General features: G+C 41.7%; 1 protein-coding gene and 1 long non-coding RNA gene across 5 annotated transcripts in view; one reads left to right on the top strand and one right to left on the bottom strand.

The window, feature by feature from the left end:
- The window catches only part of RGS11 (regulator of G protein signaling 11), a 105,166-nt gene that overhangs the window by 56,153 nt on the left and 21,417 nt on the right, over positions 1-27,596 (bottom strand). For all 3 annotated transcript variants that reach the window (XM_075179173.1, XM_075179174.1, XM_075179175.1), the window contains exons 4-6: positions 11,597-11,703; positions 2,408-2,459; positions 1,561-1,619 (exon numbers count right to left, since the gene is read on the bottom strand). In XM_075179173.1, the coding sequence (XP_075035274.1) occupies positions 1,561-1,619; positions 2,408-2,459; positions 11,597-11,703 (218 nt within the window). The remainder of the gene's footprint in view (positions 1-1,560; positions 1,620-2,407; positions 2,460-11,596; positions 11,704-27,596) is intronic.
- On the top strand, positions 165-16,291 carry LOC142097390 (uncharacterized). Of its 2 annotated transcripts, none has more exons than XR_012678176.1 (3): positions 165-392; positions 1,960-1,997; positions 16,230-16,291. It is a non-coding gene; the product is annotated as an uncharacterized LOC142097390 (long non-coding RNA). The 2 variants fall into 2 exon arrangements; XR_012678177.1 differs by having other exon boundaries at positions 165-282.

Consider the following 27,596-nt stretch of genomic DNA (forward strand, 5'->3'; position numbering starts at 1 on the left):
CAATACAAAGTACAATAAGTAAAAGACATTCCCGAAGCTTGAAAGCACAATATGTGACAGACACAAATGTACATGACCTTCTAAGAACTGAGAGGAGAACACCCTGTTGGTGAGCAGAGAACACTCACAGCTGCTTTCAAACAGCTGCACTGACAACTGCTCACTGCAGAATGTGTACGTTCAACCTTCTCCAGGCGAATACACCAGGAAAAACAGCCAGCGGCTGCGAGAGTGAGCGTACCGCAGTGGCTCCAGGCATCGGACTTCTGCAGGCTATTTGAGGTAGGGAAGTTTATAGATAAAGACTGGAAGAAGGATGGATTTTGGGTTAGCTTAGAAAGCAACTCTCACGCTTGGCTGCCCCACTGAAGATGGAGCCCTGCTGCTGTGGGGTAAGTTTTCAACAATGTTACTACAAAAGGGCTTCTCAGTGAAGTCCTCAGCAATGGTGGGAGAGGGGGCTGGGCACATTTATTGAGTGGCGGAGTTGAATAAAATATTTTTGGAGGTTTAACTGGTCCTCATTAGTTGTTAGCGCTGAGCCAGCACCAACCACTAGCCCCATATCCTGTCCACTCTCACAATCCTCACGCGCTCTATGCCTTACAATATACATTTTACAATCATAATATATTTTAGCTGTATCCATTGTTGACAATGGGTTGCACCAGTGGAGGGCTGTCAAATCTTAGCCTAGGGAGCAAGACTCGACTATTGGGAACCTTTTAAAGGGAAAAAAATGCAGGTGACCCAGTGACACAGCCCAAGGTAGCCCACTATGGGACCAGCCCCCCTCCCCCCCAGCACAGCCCGCTCCTGATTACAGAATTTTGCTACAGAATCTGCAAAATATGACACTAATGTCATGGGGAAGTATTTCATAATCTTATGTGCTGACGGTGCAGATTGTGGAGCGTTAGCAATAACCATGATGCTTACCTAGAACTGTAGCGCACTGGCATGTGAGGCCCCTGGCTCTCTGACACTTGGGGCCCCAAAACAATGTCACACTGCAACTTAGGGTCATACAGTACTGGCACACTGACACTTGTGGTCTGAGGACACCGGTATATGTGGTCTGAGGGCCCTAGAACAATGGACACTGACACTTGGGGTCCTAGAACAATGGCACACTGACACTTGGGGCCCTAGAACAATGGCACACTGACACTTGGGGAACTAGAACAATGGCACACTGACACTTGGGGCCCTAGAACAATGGCACACTGACACTTGGGGCCCTAGAACAATGGCACACTGACACTTGGGGTTGTACAGCAGTGGCACACTGACACTTGCAGTATGTTTTTACTTTATGTTTGCACTGAAAACCTACCAATGTGAGAGGAGTGATTTCTAGGGCCATCGAGACCCTGCCCTAACGCCCCTGTATCATTACTATTGTCCAACATTTATGGTTGCACATCATGGGAATAATAAGTTGAGGACTTACAATTGCATCTAAATCTATAGTAAAGACAAGACTGCTACAGGTGTGTGTGACCGATGTTATTTGAAAAAAATACTCATGAAAAATGACATTTAATAGTAATTATTCACCTTCTCATACTCCACCAGGTCTCCTTGCTTTCTGATATTTTTCTTTGCCAGATAAATGGCTAAAAATAAAAGAGAAGGATTATCTTGCAATTTACCAAATAAACTAGCGATACAAACGTGAGCCCCCATTGGCCTGCGACGAGGATGATGAAGAAATCGTTAGTCTCTGTCAGCAATAGCAGCTCTCGGTAGACTGTTTGGGAAGCCCTGCTGCATTGTATATTAATATATTGAGGATACCGTGACAAGATCACAATAATCATGGGACAGGAATGATAGAGGGGGCGGAGTTATATGAGAAACAACAACATTATTTAAATGGATTCCCAACTCAATTTGCTTCCTCCCTTTGTTGCTATTGTGTGTGGGTGAGTAAATGTGAAAATGTCTCTTTTGTAGGTAGAGACTATTCCCTGGAGGGCTGAAAAGACTTCCAAGTAAGTGTAACACTGCTTTTATCTATTACTGAGGTACTTTGTTAAGCTGCATTCTTATGAATGGACAGCATGGTGGCTCAGTGGTTAGCACTTCTGCCTCACAGCACTGGGGTCATGAGTTCAATTCCCGACCATGGCCTTATATCTGTGAGGAGTTTGTATGTTCTCCCTGTGTTTGTGTGGGTTTCCTCCGGGTGCTCCGGTTTCCTCCCACACTCCAAAAACATGCTGGTATGTTAATTGGCTGCTAACAAATTGACCCTGGTCTGTGTCTGTCTGTCTGTCTGTGTCTTTGTGTGTGTGCGGAACTTAGACTGTAAGCACCAATGGGGCAGGATGTATGTAGCTGTAACTTATTCTCTCTATGTTATAAGGAAAATAATTGAGTGATTAAGCAAATCCAGACTTACCATAGTCCAGCTCTGTGGCCGGCCATTTATTTGTGGTCCAGAAATATGGAGTCTAGGAGTAAAAAGAAAGACGTTATAAGTGCAAGAAATCTCTCCCCTTGTGGGCATCTATTTACCAGCTGATCCTGGAGGTGGGTGAACCTTTACCCACAAGCTTAGTTGCAGTAATTGCTCTGATATTAATATGGTAATTTGTGTATGCGGCAAACATCATTCGGGTAAGACTTCGGATCGGTTATTTAGAAATGGACAACTTTAAAACCCATGCCGGGTGTGGTGTGATACTGGCAAACAAAATGCACACAAAATACTGCAGGAACTAAGGAAGCCTTAGGGGCTCAAATATCAAACGATAGTTTACCGACTACAGAAGCTGCAGAGACACAAATTATGACAATGGGCCACAATCAAATATATTACATATCAGGAAAAAAACGAGTGTTTTCACCAGCTTCGCCCTACAGATGTGCCAGGATTTGCCGGAGATAAGCCTATATAACAAGCATTATATTTTTTTGTTCCCTCTCTTGTTTTTGATCTCCCTTTTCTTTTTAGTTCCCTCTCAGAACTATTTTTTGTGTCTAAATATCCAATTTATTTACATTTTTCTGAGTTGTCTTTTAACTGCTTAGAGGTTACTGAAATGTAAACTTTATTCTTTGGTCCCTTATGATTTTCTCCCCTAGCCCTATATCCTGTCCACTCTCACAATCCTCACGCCCTTGCTGCCTTACAATATATATTTTACAATCATAATATAGTTTATAACGTTGTGTTTAGGAGCGTTTCACTAGGGGTCAAAACACCAGCTGTGTCCATTGTTGACAATGGGTCGCACCAGGGGAGGGCTGTCAAATTTTAGCCCGGGGTTTGCAAGACTCGACTCAGCAGCATATTAGGAACATTTTAAAGGAAAACAATGCAAGTGGCCCAGTGACCCAGCACAAGGTTGCCCCCTATGGGACAGATGCCCCCCAGCCTCCCTGCCTAGCCTGATGAAGTGTGCCGAACTTGAACGGCAGGTAGCCTATCAGAGCATTAGAATGTTAACAGCAGCACCGAGTGTTTCAGCTAGACTGACTCCTGCATGACCATGTCTAGATAAGTTTGTAGTGGGAGCACCTAGGCCAACATGTAGCCAATCAGAGCATCTAAACATTAACCCTAAAGGTGTATGAGGGAGAAAAACCTACCAGGGACAGAACAGACCTGAGAAACAACATGATCTCAGTTATATTTTGCATCTTGGGTAATTGTTATTTTGCAGAATAGCGAGATGGTTCAGGGGTCGGTGTTCAGAAGTACTATTCTTCTAAGCAGCTGTTATGTGACGGGAATTGGTCAGATCCTATCCTGCAGCCTATTTAAGTCAATCTCCCACTTGACATGATTTTCTCATTGTTTATTTTGTGCCAGAGGAGATGCAGCTTCCCGTCTGCCAGGCTCATCGTGTCCATGACAGATTGCAGTAATGAGAGGAGACGGCAAATGCATCTCGCCATATTGGGGGCTGATCCAGTCAAAATAAATATCCCGTCACTTTAAGTAGGAATACTGCATGTTCATAACCTCAAAATGTAACTGACAGGATCTTCTGATTCTCTCCAAATTTAGCAGCGCGCACCTTAAGGGCAGTTTCCTTGCTATTGCCGCTCTCACAGCGCACCCTTTGTTTGAAAGCTTTCTGGCCAGTTATTTTGTATTGTCCACGCATCAGTTCTTAAATAAACACCCAGAAACAAAACTTATTTCGTGTCAGGACGCGGTTTAGCAGCCATTGCAAGATTACAGAGGATCATTTCACGGCTACTTGTTCCTAACCTAGACACAAAGGATAATCAGTCCTCGTACTCACATTATTGAGGCAGACGTATCGTAAAAAAGTGATAACACAAGGCCTTCAGCCCCTGTAATTCTGAGCATGGGTCTAAGTGGGGTTCAAATCCTGGCCTGAGGGCAAAAGTCACATGGTATGGAATCACAAGGTCGTCCTATCACCCCATGGAGTGGGGTATTTTCTGCTAATATATGACCATAGGCAAACCGAGAGGGGGTTCCCTAGTGCCTGGAAACCCCCCCCCCCCCTCTCAGCCTGGGGTAATGTATGCTTGAGGTGGCTGGACCCTGCCCCGGGACCAGCCACTTTGTAGCTTGGGTGCAGATCGTTTCTGTCTGCACTGTTCACAGCCATCTCTCCCCAACAAGTATTGAAAGCAGCAAGAACAGGTAGGAGCGAGCAGGACAGTCTGTCAACTGTTCTGACACACTCAGTCAGGACTTTGCCCTGATTGTAGGGACAGTTGAGAGGTATGTCTCGCTTCACACAGCTCTGCTCGAAAAGGGAGAGCTGTGTGCCCCTAACAGCAGTGCACGCAGCATTGCCCATGTATATATTGGGGATAGGAAGAGTTGGAGAGCAGACAAGTGCTGTCTAAAATTATAGCCACGCCCGAAGCATGCAGGCCACGCCCACTGGCGGTGTGGCACGGAAACCCCTCTCTACAAATCCTGCGTTCGCCCCTGACTACTGTCCTCTAACAACGCTGGAACAAAACATGAAGACCTGAAGGACCATGGTTTAGGGATAAGGGTTGAACCCACTCCTGCATGGGAATTATTCTATATAAAGTACTCGAAAAGTAAAAAAGGTGTAAAGATAAGTTTTACCCCATGTAATAGTGATTTTTTTTTATGTTAGGTCATTTAAAGTTTTCATGTTAGATAAAACCTCTGTCAAAAAAAAAAAAGTTAAGATGATTTACACCCAAAAAAATATCACATAAAATTGTTTACTAGAGTGTTTCTCCCTCAGGATTGGATAGATATAGAATATAAATCAGTAGGAAATAAAATAAATCTCTGGCACCTAGTGACCCGACAGGCTGCATTTTCTTGAATATTGGTTCAGGATACAAAATGGCTGCCTCTGCTGGATCTAACTTCCGAAGCACACAGGATACGCGCTGCAAATAACTATGTTTATTGTTTATTTATTTCCGTTGGACAAAGTGCACCTAGAAAAGCGCTTCTCCACTGAGGTGCAACAGTCTGCGGAGACACATCGCCTCGACGCTCTGACTGAAAACTCATTTTACCTCGCGTCCCATAGGTGCAGAGGAAAATGAGCTCAGATTCTTTACCGTAATAAGCGGTAAAATGGTTTGGTGCACTCTCACCCCACCCAACGGCTCACGTCATCTCTCAAACCCAGCCGTCTTGTTCTTGCACTTTAGCGGGAAAATTAGGCGCACCAGTGCAAATTAAGGTCATCTTCTGTCCACATTTATCAACATGATATTGGCCCCAGATTATAATTGAGCATACGCTGCAATATTGGGCCAATTGTCTGATATCAGCTGCGATGTTGCGTGTGTGGCCTGCATCATTGAAATTACTTGTCATATTGTTGTAGAAAATTGTATGACGACTTTATTTTGGTGTCAATGGATAATCTTGACAACATCCACATTTCCAAAATGTATTTTACTCTCTATACATTTAATGACATTAATATTAATCCTGGCTAAACTTTACAACAGAAACAAAACAAGTGATATTTTAGGCAGGACTATTCTTTCTCTGTTTAGCTCGTTCATTACATTATTGAATCTATTCTAACATAGGCTATTTGTAGCCTTCTCAATCCTCTAGGGGTATACGAAAAGTCCAATTATCTTTAACTCTCCTTGGGAAAATGTGATGAGAGAGGGCGCTCCGGGGCAGGAATCATGTTGATTTTTGAATTGGAGGATGCACAGGAAATTAAAACCGTGGAGGTTAGTCAATAAAATGCCAACATGAAGAATTGGCAGCACTGTACGGACCCTCCCACGGACAATCGCCCGCTAATAGCCAATAAACTCTCTCTGAGTCTCACGTCTGAGTCTGATCCATTCATCTAACTCTATGGATAATTCTCATCTGTGGGTTCTCACATCAGGAAGTGTAAAACTAGGCGAGAAGGAGAAGTGCATGTAAATATCATACAGCCAATTATTCTAAAAATGATTACGCTGTTGCAGGAGTCCTGTGGTTCTTCCTGCAAGATTAATCTCTACTCTTAACATTTTAGACCTGCCTAAAAAACTATGGGGTCTATTTACCAACGTGAGACGAGTCTGGGGAAAACTGGTAGCCCCACTGCGGATATCAGGATGGCGATAGCGGAGTGTACAGAGGAGAAATAATAAGATATCATAAATATCTTCCTGTGTATTCTCTAGCTCCCACCTCCTACGGCTACAACAGGGCTGCTGCAGTCTCATTGCAATAAAGCTTTTGTTTCTCTTTTGCTTTAGAATTCTTTTTGCTAACATTTCAAACACTATTTTTTTTATTTTTTGTTTAAATTTTGCCAGTCTGGGCTCCCAAAATCACTGGGTATGTGTGAGCCGTCAATGCCAGGTCATGCCAAGGCAGAGGTAGCCAGACTGAAGCGGAAGGCGTACTCTTACCGCTGTCAGCCAGTATCGCTGGGAAGCTGACTACCGCAAAATGTCAATGGGGAGTTCTCTATTGCTGCGATAAACTGGTCCTATAGCTGTTTTTTGTTTTTTTATAAACTGACCCCGAAGTATTATACTGTGCCGTCTACTCTCTGTAATTGTATAGACGTTACTAGAATGCTCTCTGTATTGTAATTTGGTCATAACCAATAGTCAACTTCCAGCATTGATTGGAGGATTCCAACAACCATTAAGGAAGTTCTGGCACTCTGATTGGTGAATGTCCAGTCTACCGAACAGAATGCTGGGAACCACAAGCGGTTGGGGATCTGCACTCTAAAGCCACCAGATACTTAAGGGGTCTGTATTGTACAGTGGTCTTCAGAACAGAATCAGCATTACATTGTGATTACTAGTATAACTTGTGTGCTGTAGAGTGATATAGGGGGTCTACGCATCAACCATTTTTGAGACTTAAAAGATGCAAAAACTACTGTTTCCGCATCTCTTAAGTATATTTGCTATGCATTAACTGCCTATCGGAGAAGATTTCACGGAAATCTCCTCCGTTTAAGCAAAGTACTGTGCAGCATCGCAGTCCCCATAGATTGCTATGGGGACTGCGATGTTCTGCAATGCATGAAGCTTTGATAAGCTTCGCATTGCGCAGACAGGTAACGCCATCTCAGGATGGCGTTACCTGTCATTTCCTATGGGATCCTGCTGAAGCCTCTCTGGCTTTGCAGAATCCGGTACAGTGGAAATACTTCCTCCTGTCACCGGCAGCGCAAAGCTACCTGTGATAGGATCGCAGGAGAAGGGTCACTTCTCCAGGCCTCCAAGAGGAGCCCCGGCATGGTGCAACTTAGCGGTGCATAAATATGCATCACTGCGGTTTGCAGCGATGCATATTTAGGAGCACAGCATCTTACGATGCATAGACCCCATAGTGATATAGATGCTCCCTGTAATTTATATCAGTCACTACGATGGTCTCTGTATTGTTTGTCTATCACTATAATTGCTCTCTGCATTGTATAGAACTCAATATAATGCTGTCTCTTGTAATTTGCACACTAGCAATCTCTCTGTATTGTGTAGAACTCACTAGAATGCTCTCTGTATTGTATAGATAGAACTCACTAGAATGCTCTCTAAAATGTATAAATAGAACTCACTAGAATGCTCTCTGCATTGTATAGATAGAACTCACTAGAATGCTCTCTGTATTGTATAGATAGAACTCACTAGCATGCTCTCTGCATTGTATAGCTAGAACTCACTAGAATGCTCTCTGCATTGTATACATAGAACTCACTAGAATGCTCTCTGTATTGTATAGATAGAACTCACTAGAATGCTCTCTGTATTGTATAGATAGAACTCACTAGAATGCTCTCTGTATTGTATAGATAGAACTCACTAGCATGCTCTCTGCATTGTATACATAGAACTCACTAGAATGCTCTCTGTATTGTTTAGATAGAACTCACTAGCATGCTCTCTGTATTGTATAGATAGAACTCACTAGAATGCTCTCTGCATTGTATAGATAGAACTCACTAGAATGCTCTCAGCATTGTATAGATAGAACTCACTAGAATGCTCTCAGCATTGTATAGATAGAACTCACTAGAATGCTCTCTGTATTGTATAGATAGAACTCACTAGAATGCTCTCTGCATTGTATAGATAGAACTCACTAGAATGCTCTCAGCATTGTATAGATAGAACTCACTAGAATGCTCTCAGCATTGTATAGATAGAACTCACTAGAATGCTCTCAGCATTGTATAGATAGAACTCACTAGAATGCTCTCTGTATTGTATAGATAGAACTCACTAGAATGCTCTCAGCATTGTATAGATAGAACTCACTAGAATGCTCTTTGCATTGTATAGATAGAACTCACTAGAATGCTCTCTGTATTGCAAATTGGTCACCAGAATTCTCTCTGCAATGTAATTTGTCAATAGATATATATATATAAGCATTTGGTCATTATGATGGTTTTCTTTACGTTCTCATGGGAATACAAGCACAGTAAATAAATATCGTACTATATAAGTCCTCAGAGAGCTCACTGGAGGAAGTTGTACAGCTGTTCTTGCTGACTTTTCTATGCAAAGTGTAAACCCAAGGGCATAAAAATAAAGGTTTAACTGTTGCCTTTCCAGCACACCTCCCTCTGTTCCAATTTCTTTACATCAACAACACATGTAGGGGTAGAGCTATTAAAACTTCTAACAAAGGAGAAGTGGAGGTGTTGCCCATAGCTACCAATCAGATTCTAGCTCTCATATTCTAGAATGTACTATATAAATCAGGCCTGTCCAACCTGCAGCCCTCCAGGTGTTGTGAAACTACAAGTCCCAGCATGCCCTTCCAGCTATCAACTGGTTGTCTACTGGCAAAGCATGCTGGGGCTTGTAGTTTCACAACACCTGGAGGGCCGCAGGTTGGACAGGCCTGATTTATATAGTACATTCTAGAATATGAGAGCTAGAATCTGATTGGTTGCTATGGGAACACCTCCATTTGATAAATCTATCTCGTAGACTGTAAAACTGGACCAAGGCCACACACCAGGCAGCCTGATCTTTATCATATTTGGCCATACAAGTATATACACAATGCTCGGGCCTTGAAGCCAGATATGACAGGGCACCATTACACGGTCAGACAGTGATCATCTAAACTGTCAGACGTGTCCGTCATCCCATTGTATTTATTTTCCATCCCGACCCACATCCGGAGGTTCATCATCAGATGCAAAGTGGTCTTTTAGGGGTCTACGCATGCCTTTAATTTGTTTTAAGACGCCCTAACTGGCTGTCACAGGGACAGCTGGGTAAGACTAGGACAGATCTCCTTATATCTATTTGAGGTACTTTCTGTCACTGTTTCTGCAGACGTTGACTATTACATCCATTTATGTAGCTGACATTTCCTGTGACATCTGGGGGTAAATTTATCAAGCTGCGGATTTGAAAAAGTGGAGATGTTGCCTATAGCAACCAATCAGATTCTAGCTGCCATTTTGTAGAATGTACTAAACAAATGATAACTAGAATCTGATTGGTTGCTATAGGCAACATCTCCACTTTTTCAAACCCGCAGTTTAGTAAATATACCCCCTGATCTTTATACTAAGAATGTACCAAAAACATTTATCCATAGTTCTCTAGCAATAAGGCTGTTTTTTCTTTTAAATAGCCCTAACGCCAGCAAAAAAACACTTGGGATGAGCGTAGACATTGCACTCAGACTCTCCAAATGATATTGGGACAGTTGTGAGGAATGCAACCCAAGTTTTTTTGAGTAACTGAAGACATTTATGAAAACTTTTGCCCAAGAAAAGTAGTTAGTGTAGCAACCAATCAGGTTCAAGCTGTTGCACGTTAGTACAATTTAGAAAATGAAAGCAAACATCTGATCGGTTGCTGTGTTGCATAACCTGTTTCTTTTGCACCAGTTTGTGTACATACCCCTGCATATGTTTGTCTGTGGTGCCCCTTTCACACTATTTAATTAGACACCGCAGTGAAGCCAGTCTGAGAGTAATATAAAGAGTAACATCCAAAGATGTAGGTTCATACCATGAAGACAAGCGAGACCCTTGTCTCAAGTGGCCAATTAGAGGTGCGGGAGAGTTGAGGTTTCCCCTCACCACTTGATGCCCCTACATGTACAGATTACTGAGTCTCCACCTAAATGCCATTTGCCCCTTCCCTCCTACAGTGACCGCAGGAGAGGATGCACGGTGACACAAAACACTGGATGCTCACTCCTGCAGTCGCTATGTGAGTGCAGTGACCGACAGCCGGAGGGGAGGAAGCTTAGTTCCTTTCCTTACCAATAGAGATGCTCAGGCTCAGTTTTCTGAAAACCGAGCCCACATGAACTGGGATCCGAGTAGGCCCGCAAGCCGGCTTGTTACTTTTGCACGTCCTCGGATCTGAATTGAGGCAAAACGTCATTTTTGCGTTGTCGGATCTTGCGGGTTTTGGATTCCATAAGTACCTCCCTCCCCAGGAGATCCAGCGCCATTGCTCACACAGGGGTAGCAGTGTTCTTGTCAATTGACAAAAATTGACTGGAATGATTGGAAATTAATGTTATTGAGGTTAATAATAATGCAGGGATAAAAAATTATGTGATTTTATCAAATAAAAATAGGGATTTTAGAAAGAAAAATCGGGATCCAAAACCGAAACACGAACTTAATCCAGATCCAAAACCAAAACATGGGGGTCAGTGAACATCTCTACTTACCATATACTTCCTATGGTCCAACTTAGTGAGATCTCACCCCTTACGTAAGCAAAAGAAGGAGGAAGCGCCTGGTGAAATGCATTGCCATGTCTTGCAGTCACTGTACAGAGCCGGATCATCCAGCAGGCAACCTAGAATCCTGCCTAAGGCTCAGTGGGCACTGGGGGGCCTGGCTTACTCTAACCCATTGCAATGTGTTGTTTTTTTGACAAATGAAGTGAAGGGGTTCAAACTAGTATCATGTCTAGGGTCGGATGGGGCTTTAGTGAAACTCTGTACGATACTATAATCACCAATGTGTGAAGTAAGAAGAGCGGGTGATTGGGTCTTGGCAGAGGACGAATTAGGAGCTGGGACACCTCTGCATAGAATATCATCTAACTCTGCAAATAGGATCATAACTCTACATTAACTGCATAATCTAGACTGACCATCCACATAATGTACCATCTGCCAGATGAGATTTACCTGAAATCTGTAGGGGGAATCGTCTGCTCTAAGAACGAGATTTCTGGGGTCCTTCAGAGGGTAGATATAACCGTACTTGACAAGCAAGTTCCCGAGGTGTAGAGACTCTAGGGAAAAAAAACCAATTCTAAATAGTTGTTTCACAGAAAATAGAATTAACTTAAAATATCCCAAAATAAAAACAGTTATTGTAAAATCTGACGTAAGAGGTATCTAATAATACATGTGACAATTATTCATCATCATCATTTATTTATATAGCGCCACTAATTCTGCAGCGCTGTACAGAGAACTCATTCACATCAGTACCTGCCCCATAGGAGCTTACAGTCTAAATTTCCTAACACACACTGAAAAAGACTAGGGTCAATTTGTTAGTAGCCAATTAACCTACCAGTATGTTTTTGGAGTGTGGGAGGAGACCGGAGCACCCGAAGGAAAACCACGCAAACACGGAGAGAACATACAAACTCCACACAGATAAGGCCATGGTCGGGAATTGAACTTATGACCCCAGTGCTGTGAGGCAGAAGTGCTAACCACTGAGCCACCGTGCTGCCTGGTGTTATTATTGATTATAACGTTCTATAATTTGTACCTTTCCACACTGGAAGCTGTCATAATGAGCTCCTCCAAAGTGTGCAATGATCTGCAGGATATGGGGACATTATGAAGACTGTTCTACAAGTAACTGGGGAGAAAATGTGGTGTTGCCCACAGCAACCAATCAGATTGTAGCTGTCATTTTTGTAGTACGATTTAGAAAATGAGAGCAAACATCTGATTGGTTGCTATGGACAGCACGATATTCTCTTCAATCATCTGTGGAACAGTTTTCATAAATGTTCTTACTGATAGCAAATAATTCTCCATGGTAACTAAATGTTTTGTTCTGTTTAAGTTTATAAAAGGTATTATCAGGGTTCCCATGTGTCTCTGTTTTTCAAGGACAGTCCTATTTTTACCAACTTAAAATCTTTAACTCACAGGAACTGATTCAGATCAGAACGGGTGTACGTACGCTCTGCCAAAACATTACTTTGCCGTACGTAGACACAGACACAGAGAACAGGCTGCAGTGTACGCACATGTGTAAGTACAATACAAGGTCGTATCAGAATGCACAAACAATTAATTTTATAATAAAAAAAGAACTCTTAATAGTATAATCATTTTTATAAATATTAATCTCCAAATATAAGATAGGTTACACCTGCCCTGTAGTAGGTGCAAATGATATTACTACTTCACCTTATTTGGTACCTAAAAGAAAGTTTAAGGTGGAATTTATGGCCTCTCAAAATTTGTTTGTTTTTATTTTATTTCAAAATGATGGGATCCCTAAGCTATATAAACAGGTAAATGAAGTTAAAAAAGTAGGTTGCAGCATTGCTGCTTACAGAGCAGCATATTCATCGGTCCAAGTCAGTGGCTAGGGTTGGGGGATGGACTTCCACACAAATATGGCAGCTGACAATTATCAACTGTTTTAAACAATTCTGAGTAAACAGTGCTGTACCGAGATTTAAGTGAAAGCAAAATAGTCCTTTGCAATTGTTTTATCACTTTATTCTAGAAACCACTATGTCATGCTGACATTTTCTTGATAAATTCCGGGGAGTGAAGACTTTAATCATTGCAATAAACATAATGGGGTTGTTAACTAGACCCCATATTGTGTTAGCATTACATTGTAACTGCATCCTTAATATCCATACATTAAATGCAGAAATGGCATCCCGCAAGCTACACGCACCCCTTCTGTGCTCATCCTATTGTTTAGGGCCTGATCGGAGTTTAACGAATTAGGGAGGGCAGGGTGTCTGGGGATGAGAGCCTATAGCAGCGTGGCCAGTGTTGTACAGGTTTCACGACAGAAGTGTGCCGCTGATTTTTAATTGATCGCCAGGGGTAGACAATGCCAAGCCTTAGTGCTACCCCCACATCATGTCACGTGAGATAATGACACTGGGGCTGTGCCACTGGGCACAGAGCCTGCAATAGATCATCTGGAAATTCAAGCAGGTGACAAAGAGCCTGTACGTGGCTAGTTAATGTTCTCTATGGACTGAAAAGTACCGTAGTTTATACTATCATTATATATTGGTTATACTAGATGGCATCTGCCATAGGCTGTAAGGGAGGACATCAGAATGTGTTCTTTTTCAACCTTCTAAACAGGAAAAGTTGAGGTGTCGCCCATAGCAGCCAATCAGATTCTAGCTATAATGTTCTAGAATGTACTAGATAAGTGACAGCTATGATCTGATTGGTTGCTATGGGGAGCACCTCCTACTTTTCCGCTGTATGTTGAATATTACATCTACCCACAGGCGTGTAACAGGACCCATAGTAGCCTATGCAGAGGCTACAGAGTCTCGATTTAGAACTCTAAAGCTTACGGCATGTGGTCGCCTAATACATTCCGTGCAGCCATTCACGTCTTTATTCTGTAATCACTACAGACAACATTCACAGTACGAATCAGTAATTGTGTAAAGGGACTTTCAGTACCTCAAATGTGCTGGAAAACATCAAATAAGTGCAGATTTTCTTATTGTAATTAACGTGGCTACTCCAAGCATTCATATGCCATCAATTTGACCAATAGTGTATACGTGGCAGAATCGGATCCAATAGGTAACATAGTTTCCAGCCTATGGCCCAGCAAGTACTGAGGGGCCCGGATTACTATAAACCATTTTTATGTGCGTATGTTTTGACAAATGGAGAGGGGAAGGGGACCCAGACCAGAATGGTGCATAGGGCACCAGGGGCTCTTAAGATTGGTGTTGTTTGGAGAGTTGAGCAGATGGGTTCCCTTCAAAATGGTTCTATGTGGCCCCTTCATCCCTAGTTACACCACTAGAAAAGAGCAAAACTTTCAAAACTGTTTGCAAAACGTTTGACTCATTCTGAAATTGGCAGCAAAATTTCACTTTTCCCTTTGGAATTCAGTCTTAAGTCTACCCGGTCCTACTCCAACCACACAGCAGACTTTTGTGCAATTGTTACTGAACTGATAGAACCTTAAAAATAAGCTAAAGTCATTAGACATTGCTCATATTCATGTCCTTTTTAATTTTAAAATGTATATTTCAGATACTCAAGAACTGCCACATACCTTGTACACAATAGTCACAAGGGGCCTGATTCATTAAGGATCTTAACTTAAGAAAACTTATTATTTCAGTCTCCTGGACAAAACTATGTTACAATGCAAGGGGTGCAAATTAGTATTCTGTTTTGCACATAAGTTAAATACTGACTGTTTTTTCATGTAGCACATAAATATCAACTTTAAATTTCAGTGTACAAATAAACTATCAAGTATTTGTGTGCTACATGAAAAAACAGTCAGCATTTAACTTATGTGCAAAACAGAATACTAATTTGCACCCCTTGCATTGTAACATGGTTTTGTCCAGGAGACTGAAATAAGAAGTTTCTTAAATTAAGATCCTTAATGAATCAGGCCCAAGGTCTCTAAATACATACTACAGTTATGCACACAAAAGGTCACATACCTAGGTCCCTGCCTCTCACCAGGCCACAAACACCTCATTGCAGACAGTAGATACAATTTTTTACCCAGTTAGCAGTACCACTGTATGATGTAACCAAAGCTGCTGTACCAGAACCTCTTGTGCACACTAAAGATACTAAGGGCCCGATTTATCAAGGTACCTATCTGCCGATTTTGAGTCTACCGTACGCAAAATCACTCTCCACATGTCCAGAACCGGGAGATATGTTCATGAACGCAGCCCTGTCCGCTACATCTTCAGACACTTAGTATAGCCTACTATTTCGAGGAGTGAACGGGGCGGGGAAGAGGCGCTTTGCCATAGTCAATTTACAGTAGTTGAGTGCTAAACTCTAGCGCACACAGCCACATCCGAATCCAGCTCTGGCCATCTCAAAGTTACTTGTTTTTCTGCAGTATCTCTTGCTCCAGCTAAAGAACTAGTCTAGGTCCTGCTCGGTAGTGACAACTGTTTCTTATCCATGGTATAACATGTATTTGCAATCAGGAGCAACTGTAAAAATGTATTTTATGCTCAGTATATAATTTTTTTTAAAAAACAAAACACTTTTGATTTGTTTATTGTTTTATCACTAATGCCTTTATTATTAACAGGTCACGTTAATTCAATATTTTTTTTTCCTGCGAGTTCTTTTCCGAATTTATAATCCACATAGGTATTCTGCAGCACATGATTATTTATTATATGTTGATGAATAGACATAGTCAAGACCTGAATTAAGTTAAATACCACTTCAAAATCCTGATTTGACTAATTACATAAGTGGCAGCTGCCATAAGCCAACAGAAACATGTGCAACTCAGTCAGGTTTGCAGTAGTTGATGACATTCAGACTGTATACACTTCACCCTTGCCCCCACCACATTCAGCACAATTGGCTGAATTAAAGGCATTAACAAAGGCATGCTAATTAGCAGAGAAAAAGAGTGTTAATATATACACTGAATCGAGATAACAGTGCAGACATAGTAGCAAAAGCAGCTGCACAGAAAGAAATTCTACAGATACAAGCTTGTAAAATACAAAATGTTTGTTTACCTGATGAACAATCACTAATAGAACTGCAAAACGTTTGTGATTCACAGGAGAAGATTAAATGGGAAGATGTAGGACTCTTACAGATGAGCAAAGCATGTGGCACAGTTCTGAGGGTAAACCTGTCACCCCAAAATCTTTCTAGGCACAGAAGTTTCATGGATTGACCCATGCAGGTAAGATGGTGATAATTAGTCTTATTTAGACATATTTGTATGCAGCCAGATGCTGTGCTTCATGTATTATCTGCTTACAGAAAAATGCAGAATGATCAGTTAAAACAACACCTTCACATCTCCGCCAAACAAAGCATCCTTTCCAAATTTTGACTATAGACTTTAGTCAACTTTCAAAAGTCATGATGTAACAGTATGTTTTGGTCTGCATCAATCTGTTCTTAGGATGGATAGCAGGTTATGCTGTTGCCAGTACAATTTCACTAGTAACAGCAAACAAATTGGTACAATAATTTGTTTGCAGGTATGGTATACCTTATGTGATATCCTAAGACCAGGGTATGCACTTCACAGGACTTGTGTTTAAGAAAATGTATAAGTTACAGGGAGACAAACAGCTACACGCCCCTTACCGCCAACAGTCCAGCGGGAAAGTAGAGAGATATAATGGAACAGTCAAAAATAAACTTTCAAAGGTATGTAAAAAAAACTGGTTTATTATGGCAAAAAGCCCTCCCACTAGTCTTGCATTCTATCAGAAACACACCCAGAGGACCTCTGAAAATTTCTCCGTATGAGGTGTTATTTGGAAAATTATCCAGTGTGGTTACTGCTCCCGAATTTGAACTGAGCAAAACAAATGATTTATCAGTGAATTAATTGATTTAACTTAGTAATTAACTGAAGAAGAAGCAAGCAGCTGTGTCTGGCACATAACAGATTCCAGTGGATGATGTCTGGTCTGAAGCTTCCTATCATCGGGTCTCTGATTGACCAGTGAGAAGGACCATAACAAGTGCTTCTAACAACCCCAACTGTTGTCAAAGTAAAGGAGAAAACTACTTGGATCCACGCCTTCATCGTAAGAAGGTGAAGTCTACTGGAGCAGCACAGCCAGAAGACATTCTTCAAAACACTGTTATTGCACCAGAATTCGGGTAGTCACTAATAAGGAGTCTTTGGGCTCTTTACCAATACTCTCAAGCAACAAGTAGGTAATATTTCCACAGTCATAATAATACTGTGGCAGTTACCAATGCAATGACTCTGATAAACCTGGTCTAAGACCTAAAAGAAGGGCTCTGTAAAGAAATGATGCTCTTCAGTGCATTTTTTGGACCACAACTTGATGAGAGACTATGTTTTTTTAAATAATTTATAGTGCTTCAGCATGTGCAATATACGTATGCCTTGATGTTCTGTCCCCAACAGGAGGAGCCGAGAGTAAGGTGAAGAATGAATTTGATGTCACTGGTAACCGAAATCAAACTAGTGTAATGGAAAGTGGAAAAAGATCTAGTGAAATATGTCAAACGATGCACCTGGTCAGTTACCCAAACAATGATTTGGGGAACTGACATCAAATTTAATGTGACCCAGGTCATGGTAGGTAAGGTATACCCTGAAAGGTGTAATATCTTGTTTACCCCAGATATAAGAACACAAGTAAAATGCACCAGGGAAGGGTATAATACTTTATTATGAAATGGTACCGTTCCGAGCAGTAGATGCCATCTTGGTGATTTAGTTAAAACAACCTTGGCCCCGTGATAGTCATATTTACTACTAGATGGTGTTTATTATGTGTGGGGTCAAAGGGCTTATAAATGGTTACACCCTAATTCCTGATGAACTTATTTCCTAGGTACTCTTACCCCAGATACTTTTGATTATCCAGCTGCAATCACAGGAAGTTATCGCATGACCCTACAAACTATTAGGGGCATATTTAAGGAAGCACGATAGTGCTTTTACCGGGTAACTAAGGTGCCTCCGTGTCCTCCACAAATTTATTAAGGGTGCATCGCAGCAGATATCATGGATATCTGCTGCTTTGCACTCCTCTTCGTTTTTTGGGAGCAGTCACCATTCAACAGTATGGTGACTGCTCCCAACTGCAATCTAACAAGTTCCGAAAAAAATGTTTTTTGAAGCTGGCGTACATTATCAGAAATGAAACAACCCAATGCTGTCAGCTCTGCTCCGAAGAGCATAGCTGGACAGCGCATGTGTGGAGGGATCACATGATCCCTCCATGTCACTCACCGCTCGCAGAATTGCAGACAGACGGGGATCTTTGTGGAACTGCACATGCGCAATGGAAAGAAGAAGAGGAACGAAGATGACGTGGAGGAGATCCTAGAGACAGCGTGTCCCGAAAAGGGAGGTAAGTGTGATTTTTTTTTATCACAGAAACAGCAGTTTTTCGGAACTGCTGTTTATGTGATCCATTTTTAATACATTTGAGAAATAGTTCAATCCTTATCCATGCGATAAGGATTGATAACTATTTCTCATTTCTGCCGATGAATGATAAATGTGCCCCTAAGTGATGCACTTATTTGCTTAATGATACTGACTCTGAAGAAGCGATTGGGCATACATGGTAGAGGTAGCAGAGTTAAAAATGAGCCTAAATAAACAGACACTACGGGCACATTTTCAGGGTTCGATCGAACCACATGTTTTTCAGGTTTAGGAAATTGGTTGAGGAAAATGCTGCTTAAGGAAGGTTTTTATGTGTCACTCTGCTCCTAATATGGATTTTGGTTAAATCTGCGCCTAAGATATGAACATGTTTTGCAACATGTTTGTAGCGACTGAATAAGGAGAAGAAAGTAATACTACTAAATAACACACCGTATCAGGAGGAGATGTTGGATGATTAGATAGTATTGATAGCCATATGATATAGAAATTATATCTGTCACCTGTGTCAACATCTTAATTTTAGGGTCTTCTTAATGTCCGATATGGAGAGAATTGACAATTATCTTGTCCCAACTGTATCTACCATCACCTCTGTTGTTTGTACTCTCATTCCTCCTGAGACATTAGTAGGTCACATGATTTGTGCAAATAATATGTAGTATGTTGCTGGTAAGCAACAGACAGAGGATTAATGACATCAGAAAACAACTCATTATTGAAATTCTTTTGCACAGGATTAATATGGATAAGCAATAAAAATACATACCGGAAGTTCAAAAAAAATGAACTGGAAACAGTTAATATGGTATTTCTCAATTGTGCTTTTAGTCTGAAATAAGGCCTTAAAGGGATTTCTAAGTTTTAATGAGTTGCATTTAATCTTCTAAATTCAATATTATAGTTTACACCAGGTCTTCCCAACATTGTTCTATGTTTTCTTTAGAAAATGCTTTACACGTAAATATGGTTAAGCTTCGTCTTTAAGATAAGAAACTTGTTTTAATTGGCTTCTGAACATCTGTTTTCTTCATGCGCCTGTTAGGAAGGGGCACACGTCTATAAAAACTGCCATTATTGTATTTGTTGTCGGCTTTGCATTCTTTTGAAGCTGCAAGCTCCCGTGCACGTGTGAAATAAAACTCTGACTTTGAAAAGACTTTGTTGTTTCCAAAATTAATCCATCACAGAAAATCATGTGTGTATTATAATTTAGTATGCATTATATACAGATATATATATATATATATATACTTCTATTTGCTATCCACGTAACATGCCGTTTTAACCTTTAAAGCTTTTATCAAAGCTTTTATCGTTGGGAGAATTTTGTCATCTCTTTTTTTAAGACTGCGTGCAATCAACGTGTTTACACTGTATGTATGTTTCTCCTACCTTCAGTACATTACATAGAAGTTAGCATTACATGTTATTTCACCCATCAGAGCATTTCCCAGCTCACGTCCGCACTCATTTCATGCATAATTAAAGAGCACTGATGATGCAAGACTCCCGAATCTGTAATGGAACAGACATTAGCAGCGTTATATGCTGATGCCAAGCTTTTTGTTTCCTAACACAAACGTAGAGACAGATGCTGGCTGAGTCCGAGCCGTCACATTGACAAACACACAGATTCCTCAGCCAATACCTATAATAAGACAATTTAATTTATGTGTAAAAACATTATCTATAGTAATAACCAATTAAAAACAGCTGAAATGTACAAATGTATAGAAGACAGTCCTTTGCATTTGAACTATTCCTTAACTGTGCTTTTAAAGGACAACTACAGTAAACATTTTATCTTCCACCTTTCTCTCTCTCACAAAATGCAAATAACACATTTCATACTCACTGGCTAAAAGGTTGCTGTTAATGGCCGAAAAGCTGAAACTGCTATGCACAGTAACCCTGTGTTGGAATGCACCAGGATACATAGAGTATTTGTATTGCCTAGGGGACTCTAAACTAATTACTCACTTCCATGAGGTCTTAGGTATCTATACACCGAGATTCAGTCACCATTTACAATTTAAATAAAGGACAAACTCTAAGCTTGGCCTTAAGGTAGATGGATATCCCATTCTTCCACTCCCCCATTCCTATGTAAAGGGTCTAATTTGTTTATTTCCCCCTTTCTATTTATGCAAACCTTAATAAATGAATGTATATTAATATTCTTATTTCTCTTCTTATTCATTCCTTTTGTCATGATCTGCCTCCGGCTGCTCTGCAGCACCTTCCATGAGGATGCGGCTTGCCTTCTGCAGCTCCTGTCTGCCTAGAACTATCTTGGACTTTGCCTCTATATTTATTCAGCCTGCAGTACCACTGTTCCACCAAAGGGGCCACTGTGGTACTTGGACTGCTCTCCTACCTGCCAGAGTTAAGCTCGTTACTTCAGGATGCTTAGCACCTCTCTCTGGCTTTTAAAGACTGTCTGTCCCAGCAGTCTTTGCCAGTTCATCTGTTGCCATAACTTCTGCTGGCTTTCCTGTGTGTGTTATCTCTGATTGATTTTCTGCTATTGACCACTGCTTGTCTCTCCATTTTGGCTTCTCTTCCTGTGACCCCTGACCCAGCATTGTTGTGACTTTGCACCTGCTTTCTTTCTGATATCGTGGTAGACCGTCTGGCTTTGACCCCTGGCTTGTTTGAGCCTCCTGCTTTCCTATGTCTGCATTCCATTGCACCACTAGCAATCCAGCATCTTCAGTCTGTGACATCTCCAGCTTTCCAGCTCCTGTGTCTGCAATTGTTACACTTCTGTGTCTGATCCAATCTCCTGGCTGTTTGCCTACCTGGACCTCTGAGTACTTTGCCCTGCAGACCACCACACTTTCTCTACCTGCTGATCATCTGATGCCTCGTGCTTCCCGAGGTACCTGGAGTTCTGACACACGTGACTCATCCAGTGCCTCGTGCCACCAGAGTAACCTGGATTTCCGACACCCATGATTCATCTAGTGCCTCCTGAATATCCTGGAGTCCTGACACCAGTGACTTTGCCGGTGCCTCCTGAGTAACCTGTAGGACAGTCATCCATGTTTCATCCAGGGCCTCATACCTTCTGTGCAAAACAGTTATCCTGACACCCTTGGTTTATCCTGCATCTCCGGCCTCTGAACTAGACCTGGTTACTTGGCTTCTCAGCACTGACTCTTTGAACTATATTATTATTGACCATTTTCTGCATCTGTTGCTACCTGAGTTTTTCATGCTATAACTACCATACCATGCTATACTCGTTGCCTTACCATTTATTGCATCCTAACCTGTGTAACCTGCGTTATAATAAACCACTTCATTCCATTTACGCTCTCTCAGTGGTCTGCATATTGGGAATCCTGACAGTACGAGAGGAACTGTAGGCTCAGACATTTGGTGTATGTGCTTGACTGAGGAACCAATGGCGCAAAGCTACCATCTGTGGGATTATGACTGAACACCTCTAAGTCAGAATCCCCCCTAAGCGTGACGATACTGCAGCTCAATCGAGCCACGGTTGGCCTGGGATAGCTGAGGGAACGGGCTCACCCCTGCCCTCCAGCGCGTTGGGAGCGCTCGTCTTAGGACCGGAGCACAGACGGAAGTGGGCCGCATCGCATGTTCGTTGGGAACCCAGTGCTAGATCATTCATAGACGACCTGCTTCTGGGTCAGGGTTCCGTGCGTTGCAGAGCAGTCGGAGGCAGATTGTGGCACCTTTATCTCTTCCCAAAATAGTGCCAAGACCAATCCAGGATTCACGGAATGGTGCCCAAATTGGGACTTATACCAACCCAGTGCCCAGATTAGTGCAACCATCTTTTGGACACAGGTGTGTGGCACATAAGAAAAGTAGGTTAAGTTTAAATTTTAAGTATTTTACTTGTTAAAGTTGTGACCCTTTCACTAGGTTATCCCAGTTTAATAAATACAATATTCAAGAATAGTTCCTATTAGCTCTGTACTAAAGCTGCACTACCACCTAGGAAGATATTTTGCAGGTAACCCCCTCCCATAGCTGCGGCCCTGGGGGCTGTTCAATGAGAACATTTTGTTCCAAGGCTCTGTTAAGCAACATTAAATGGCAGCAGAGGGGGTGGGTGAGTGGGACAGGGGCAAACGCAGGATTTGCAGAGGGGGGTTTCCACACCACGCCGCCAGTGGGCGTGACCAGCATGCATGGGGGCGTGGCTATCATTTTAGAGAGTACTTAGCTGCTCTCCAACTCTCTCTATCCCCATAATATACATGGGCATTGCTGTGTGCACTACTGTTAGGTGCATGCAACTCTCTTTTCGAGCAGAGCCGTGTGAAGCGGGGGCAGGGTCCAGCCACCAAAATTATACAGTGCATCAGGCTTGGAGGGGGGTTTCCAGGCACTAGGAAACCCCCCCCCCCCCCCCCTTTTGCCTATGTGGGAGGACCAATCATAAGCCGCAAGCTCTTGTTTGTGGCTTGTGATTCGTCCTCCTGTTCCACACCTCCCCCAGTTTTCAGTGGGGCTATGAGAGAAGCGGTACAGGCCCGGGAAATATATCAGCAGGAAGGTCTAGTGGCAGAAGCCATGTTAGGATTATATTTCCATAGGTGGCATTAAAGTTTTAAAGGAAGAGAATAAAACATTAAATACTATATAGTGTACAGACAAGAAATGTCCATTTGTTTTTACGGATAAAGCCCTATACATTTTGGTTGTGACTGAACATGTGCTATACATATGATATATTTGACTGAAAAATAACATGTTACTAGTCAACTTTCTTTATCTCAGACTGGCAGATTACATTTTCATAATGCAACACTTCAAAAAACTATCCAATCTCTTCATAACATAAGGGAAATTATGTAAATATTCAAATCAGGCATCTATCTGCCGCGTTACAGAGATCTCTGGAAATTAAATTTCCTGCTTTAACAGCAAATGGTAACAATCTCTAGAGAGAATTTGCAAAATGGAAAAATACCGGGGATTAAGGCGTTAAGAAGGAAGCAGGATGAAGGATATAGTCTCGAGGGGCCCCAAGACTTGCGGAAATATTGCAGCAAAAAATATTCAGTGCTAAGGCTGCGACCTCCTGGGAAATTCAATTTACCCATTATGTAACGAGTATATTGTATTTCCTCATTATTTTAGCACTTGTTCATATCCACTGGGAGGATGAGCTTATGGATGACAAGTGTTCAATGCATAAACTTGACTTATAATTAGAAACTGCATTGATCTATGTGGATTAAACCTCTACAGACAGTGGAGGCAACCATTTTGTCGTTGGATCAATATTTATGAGACTGTAGCCTATCGATTTGCTAGGAACCATTGACATCTTGTTAAGAAATAGGAGCCCTCCTGTTTGTTTGATCTACCATCTGTACAATTACTGCTACTACTATATGTAAGATCATTCCTGCAGTTCACTGATTTAGCTGGTTGCTAGGCAAATAGTCACAAGCTTCATTCAGCTCTCAGTTTGGCAGCCTCAGGTATGCTATCACCTACCACCTGCAGTTCTGATTGGTGCTGCTGCCTTTATAAACCTCTTCCTGGCAGCATACCCATGCTGGTGATAGTTCTAGCTTGACCTGGTCTGCCTTGTGTCCTGACCTGTTCTGCTATCAGTGTTTGACCCAAATTATTTATAGGAATTGCTGTCTTCTTCACTCCTGACTCTTGGCTTTGTTTAACAGATTGGCTCTCATATCTCTACCTGTCCTGACCCCTGGCTTGTTTAAAGGATTCCGCTGTCTTCTCTGCTCCTGACCCCTGCCTGTCTGAGTTCTGCCAAATACATTCTGGTTGCTCACTATCTGGTACCGTGAGCTGTCCACTCCATCAGACAAGTGCCAGACTTTTCTGCATTAATTCTTGCCTGTCTGGCTCAGTGTTCTGCTAATATACCCTGGTTGTTCATTACTTGCTACTGTGTTCTGTCCTCTCCACTGGGCAGGTGCTAGATCAACAACTGCTACTACCTGAACCTAAGTCCTGCGGAACACCGAGTACTGTGGAACGTAACAACGGAAGTGACGTCACGACCGCAAGTACGCGTGCGCTCCACGCCTGGAACACAGAACCAACATCTCGGCAATAGCGGCGTGATCACCCGCTATTTCCTTTTTTGCCCTGATTTCCCATAGAGCTGGGCGAACATTCAACAACACGAGGACAGCATTAAGGATCACGGGCATGCCTTAGAACTAATCTATTACCACCAACCGCAAGTATCATTTTTTCACTCTGGCGAACACTATCATATATTACAGCCCTCATATTCCATTGAATTGATGACTCCATATCTATGTATATCAGGCTATAATCAGCATGCATCGGACTATCCTTAGTTAGGCTCTATATACCTCTGACCTCCCTCTGTTTGATATATATGAGTATCCAACACTGACAATCTATATTGGTTCCCTCCAGGAGGTCCATACATTGTTTTATCAATCAGTATATATGCGATACTAAGGACTGCATTGTCGTATGATACTTTATATCTGGCATTGTACCATATGGACTTTATGTTTTGTGTTTGTGTCTATGTTTCATGTTTTATATGGTATATGCCCTTATGATTAGCAATCCGTGATCTTTATCCTCGAGGTTTCAATTAATATATATTCTTATTTCACATGTATAGTTATAATTGATAAATTTGGTTTACAATTTTATTCAGCTGCATATGGTTTATTCTATGGGAAATTGTTCCTACTTTATACCCAATCTGTTTAGACACTGAACAACAAAGAAGACCTACACGATATATATCGACCATTTATTAGTCAGTGAGCGCATGGATTTCCCATTGTTTAGTCTGTACATCTAGGGAGGGATCCCTGGTCCTGTTGCAGCTCCTGCAAATCAGCGGAGGTTGAACGCAAACTCTTTCTCCTTTTAACAAAGAAATTGACATACGTTGTATTTAGTGTTTATACAACTGTATATGTTTTTATATATGTACTTTTTTTATATGTCTTTATAAAGTCAGCCATCTTCTGGGCAGGTATAAATATTTATGAGTATTAATACGAGAGAGAACATCCCATGTACTGTCAGAAGCATGCTCAGCGCACTCCTGATTATCTCATTACCTGGAGGACTTCTACTTTCAGCAGATTCGCTGTCAATGGTCACATGACATTAGCGTTCTAGGGGGAACTGAATTCTGCGTCATGTGCTGCGGAGTTCCTCCGGAACGGTTAGGAGGGCACTCTGCACTTTTGAAGAAGAGGAGTAACTCATAATCACTGGAACCCATAGCAAAATTGAGGGCTGTGGGATATCTAATTATCGCTCTGGGGACTGGTGCATGCGTAGTGGAATTATCACGCTCCACTGCGCATGCAACGCGGTTGTAGCTTTTTAACAGTGTGCATTAGATGAGGCACAATGTTTACAGATGATTTTCTCAGGAATGGTATCTACCATGCAATTAAACTTTCCTTTAGTTTGGTCTAAAATAACTTTTCCAAAAGACACTTTCAACACAGACAGCTCTAAATGTTCTACTGTCGCTTGAATACAAATAAAATGATGAGCTAAAATTTACTATCTCCATGTGGTCTATTTAACGTAATTAAGTAGATCATGGATGAAAACTATAGTGCCACAGCAGTTTGCTCCCAAATTTCTGTAACACAGATTTATGTCAGTGACCGCAAATGTTAGGATGTCAAATTGGACCCTTTGTATAAGAAAACAATGATATGCACAAACATTGGAGAGTCTGAGGGTGTATGTGGGAGGGGGAGGTTTGTGAACCATCATTTAGGGAATATTCTGAATTCTCAGAACTAATGAGCCATTACTACAAGGATTTTGGGCACTAACAAAGCATAACTTCATGAATGAGCTAAAGAAGTGTACTAAAGCAGAGACTGAATATGATTAAGGTACATTGCACAATATACACTTGGGTTTAGCCGATGATACATTGGTGTCTTTTTGGCTAAAGGACCGTTAGACACTAAAAATATATCCAACAGATGTGATTTTCACAAATTCCTGTGGGAAACGTACCCATATCCTGAAAGGACTTAAAATATTTTTTTTCGCTAATGATTCCTCCATGCCTGCAAGCCATGTGGTTCGTATGCTCACCCCTACCTCTGTTTCTCCATAAAAACCAGGCGTAATATGTACCTGTTCCTAGGTTCATCACAGAAGGGGGAGGATTGAACTCAATACCAATCACAAAAGCCCCTATTTATCAATATGCAGCATTAACAATGGTTTTCTATAGCTGTAATTTACCAAGATAATATCGCAGAAACAGCTGAGTGATATTCAGCTGCCCGGCTATACTAATTTTACCGCTATGTAAGCCAGTGTTGAAGAGATAAAGCAATCATCTGTTGCTTAGCAACCACAGTCTCGTAGCTCTGCTTTCTAGCACGGGGTATTGTCTGGGAAAAGAAGTCGCCGTGTTCTAAGTTTCTGGCTGAATATACTCTTGTAAGTCACACGAAGTCCCAGGCATGCACTGTTACATTCAGACAGCCTGACACGCAGTCATACTGTCATTTTTGTGCAAATGCCAAATTGTAAACATTCCGGAGACACAGCACGGTCTGGTTGTGTAATTCCAGAATGTTTAGTCACCAGAGTCACAGCAGCTATGTCGGGTCACTTGGAGCTGCTGTGCAACCAGTTGAATTTTATCTCTTGCTCTTGTCAGTTCCAAAGGAATCCGACAGGACATTCCCCCCACCAGCACACAGACCGCAGAGCTGTTAAGATCCTGAGATCGAAATCGCAGTACACGTACCGTCACTGTCCTCGTTGGGCTTCCGGAGAAAACATTTCTATTACATTATTTATTTTTAACATACTTTTTTTAAAAATATTTTTAAACTTTTTTTTTTGATGACGCACGACTGGATTCCTCTTACCGATACTCCGAGAGTGGAGTATCACTCAACTGCCCATTTTTATTAGTAACTTGCTGCGATAAAAGATTTTCTATCACTGCATAATGGTATATAGCCCCCTAAACTATTCAATTCCAAGAAATATTCATTGGCTCAGATCTCTATCGTCATCATC

Source organism: Mixophyes fleayi, chromosome 7, assembly GCF_038048845.1.
Source record: "Mixophyes fleayi isolate aMixFle1 chromosome 7, aMixFle1.hap1, whole genome shotgun sequence".
Taxonomy (NCBI): Eukaryota; Metazoa; Chordata; class Amphibia; order Anura; family Limnodynastidae; genus Mixophyes; species Mixophyes fleayi.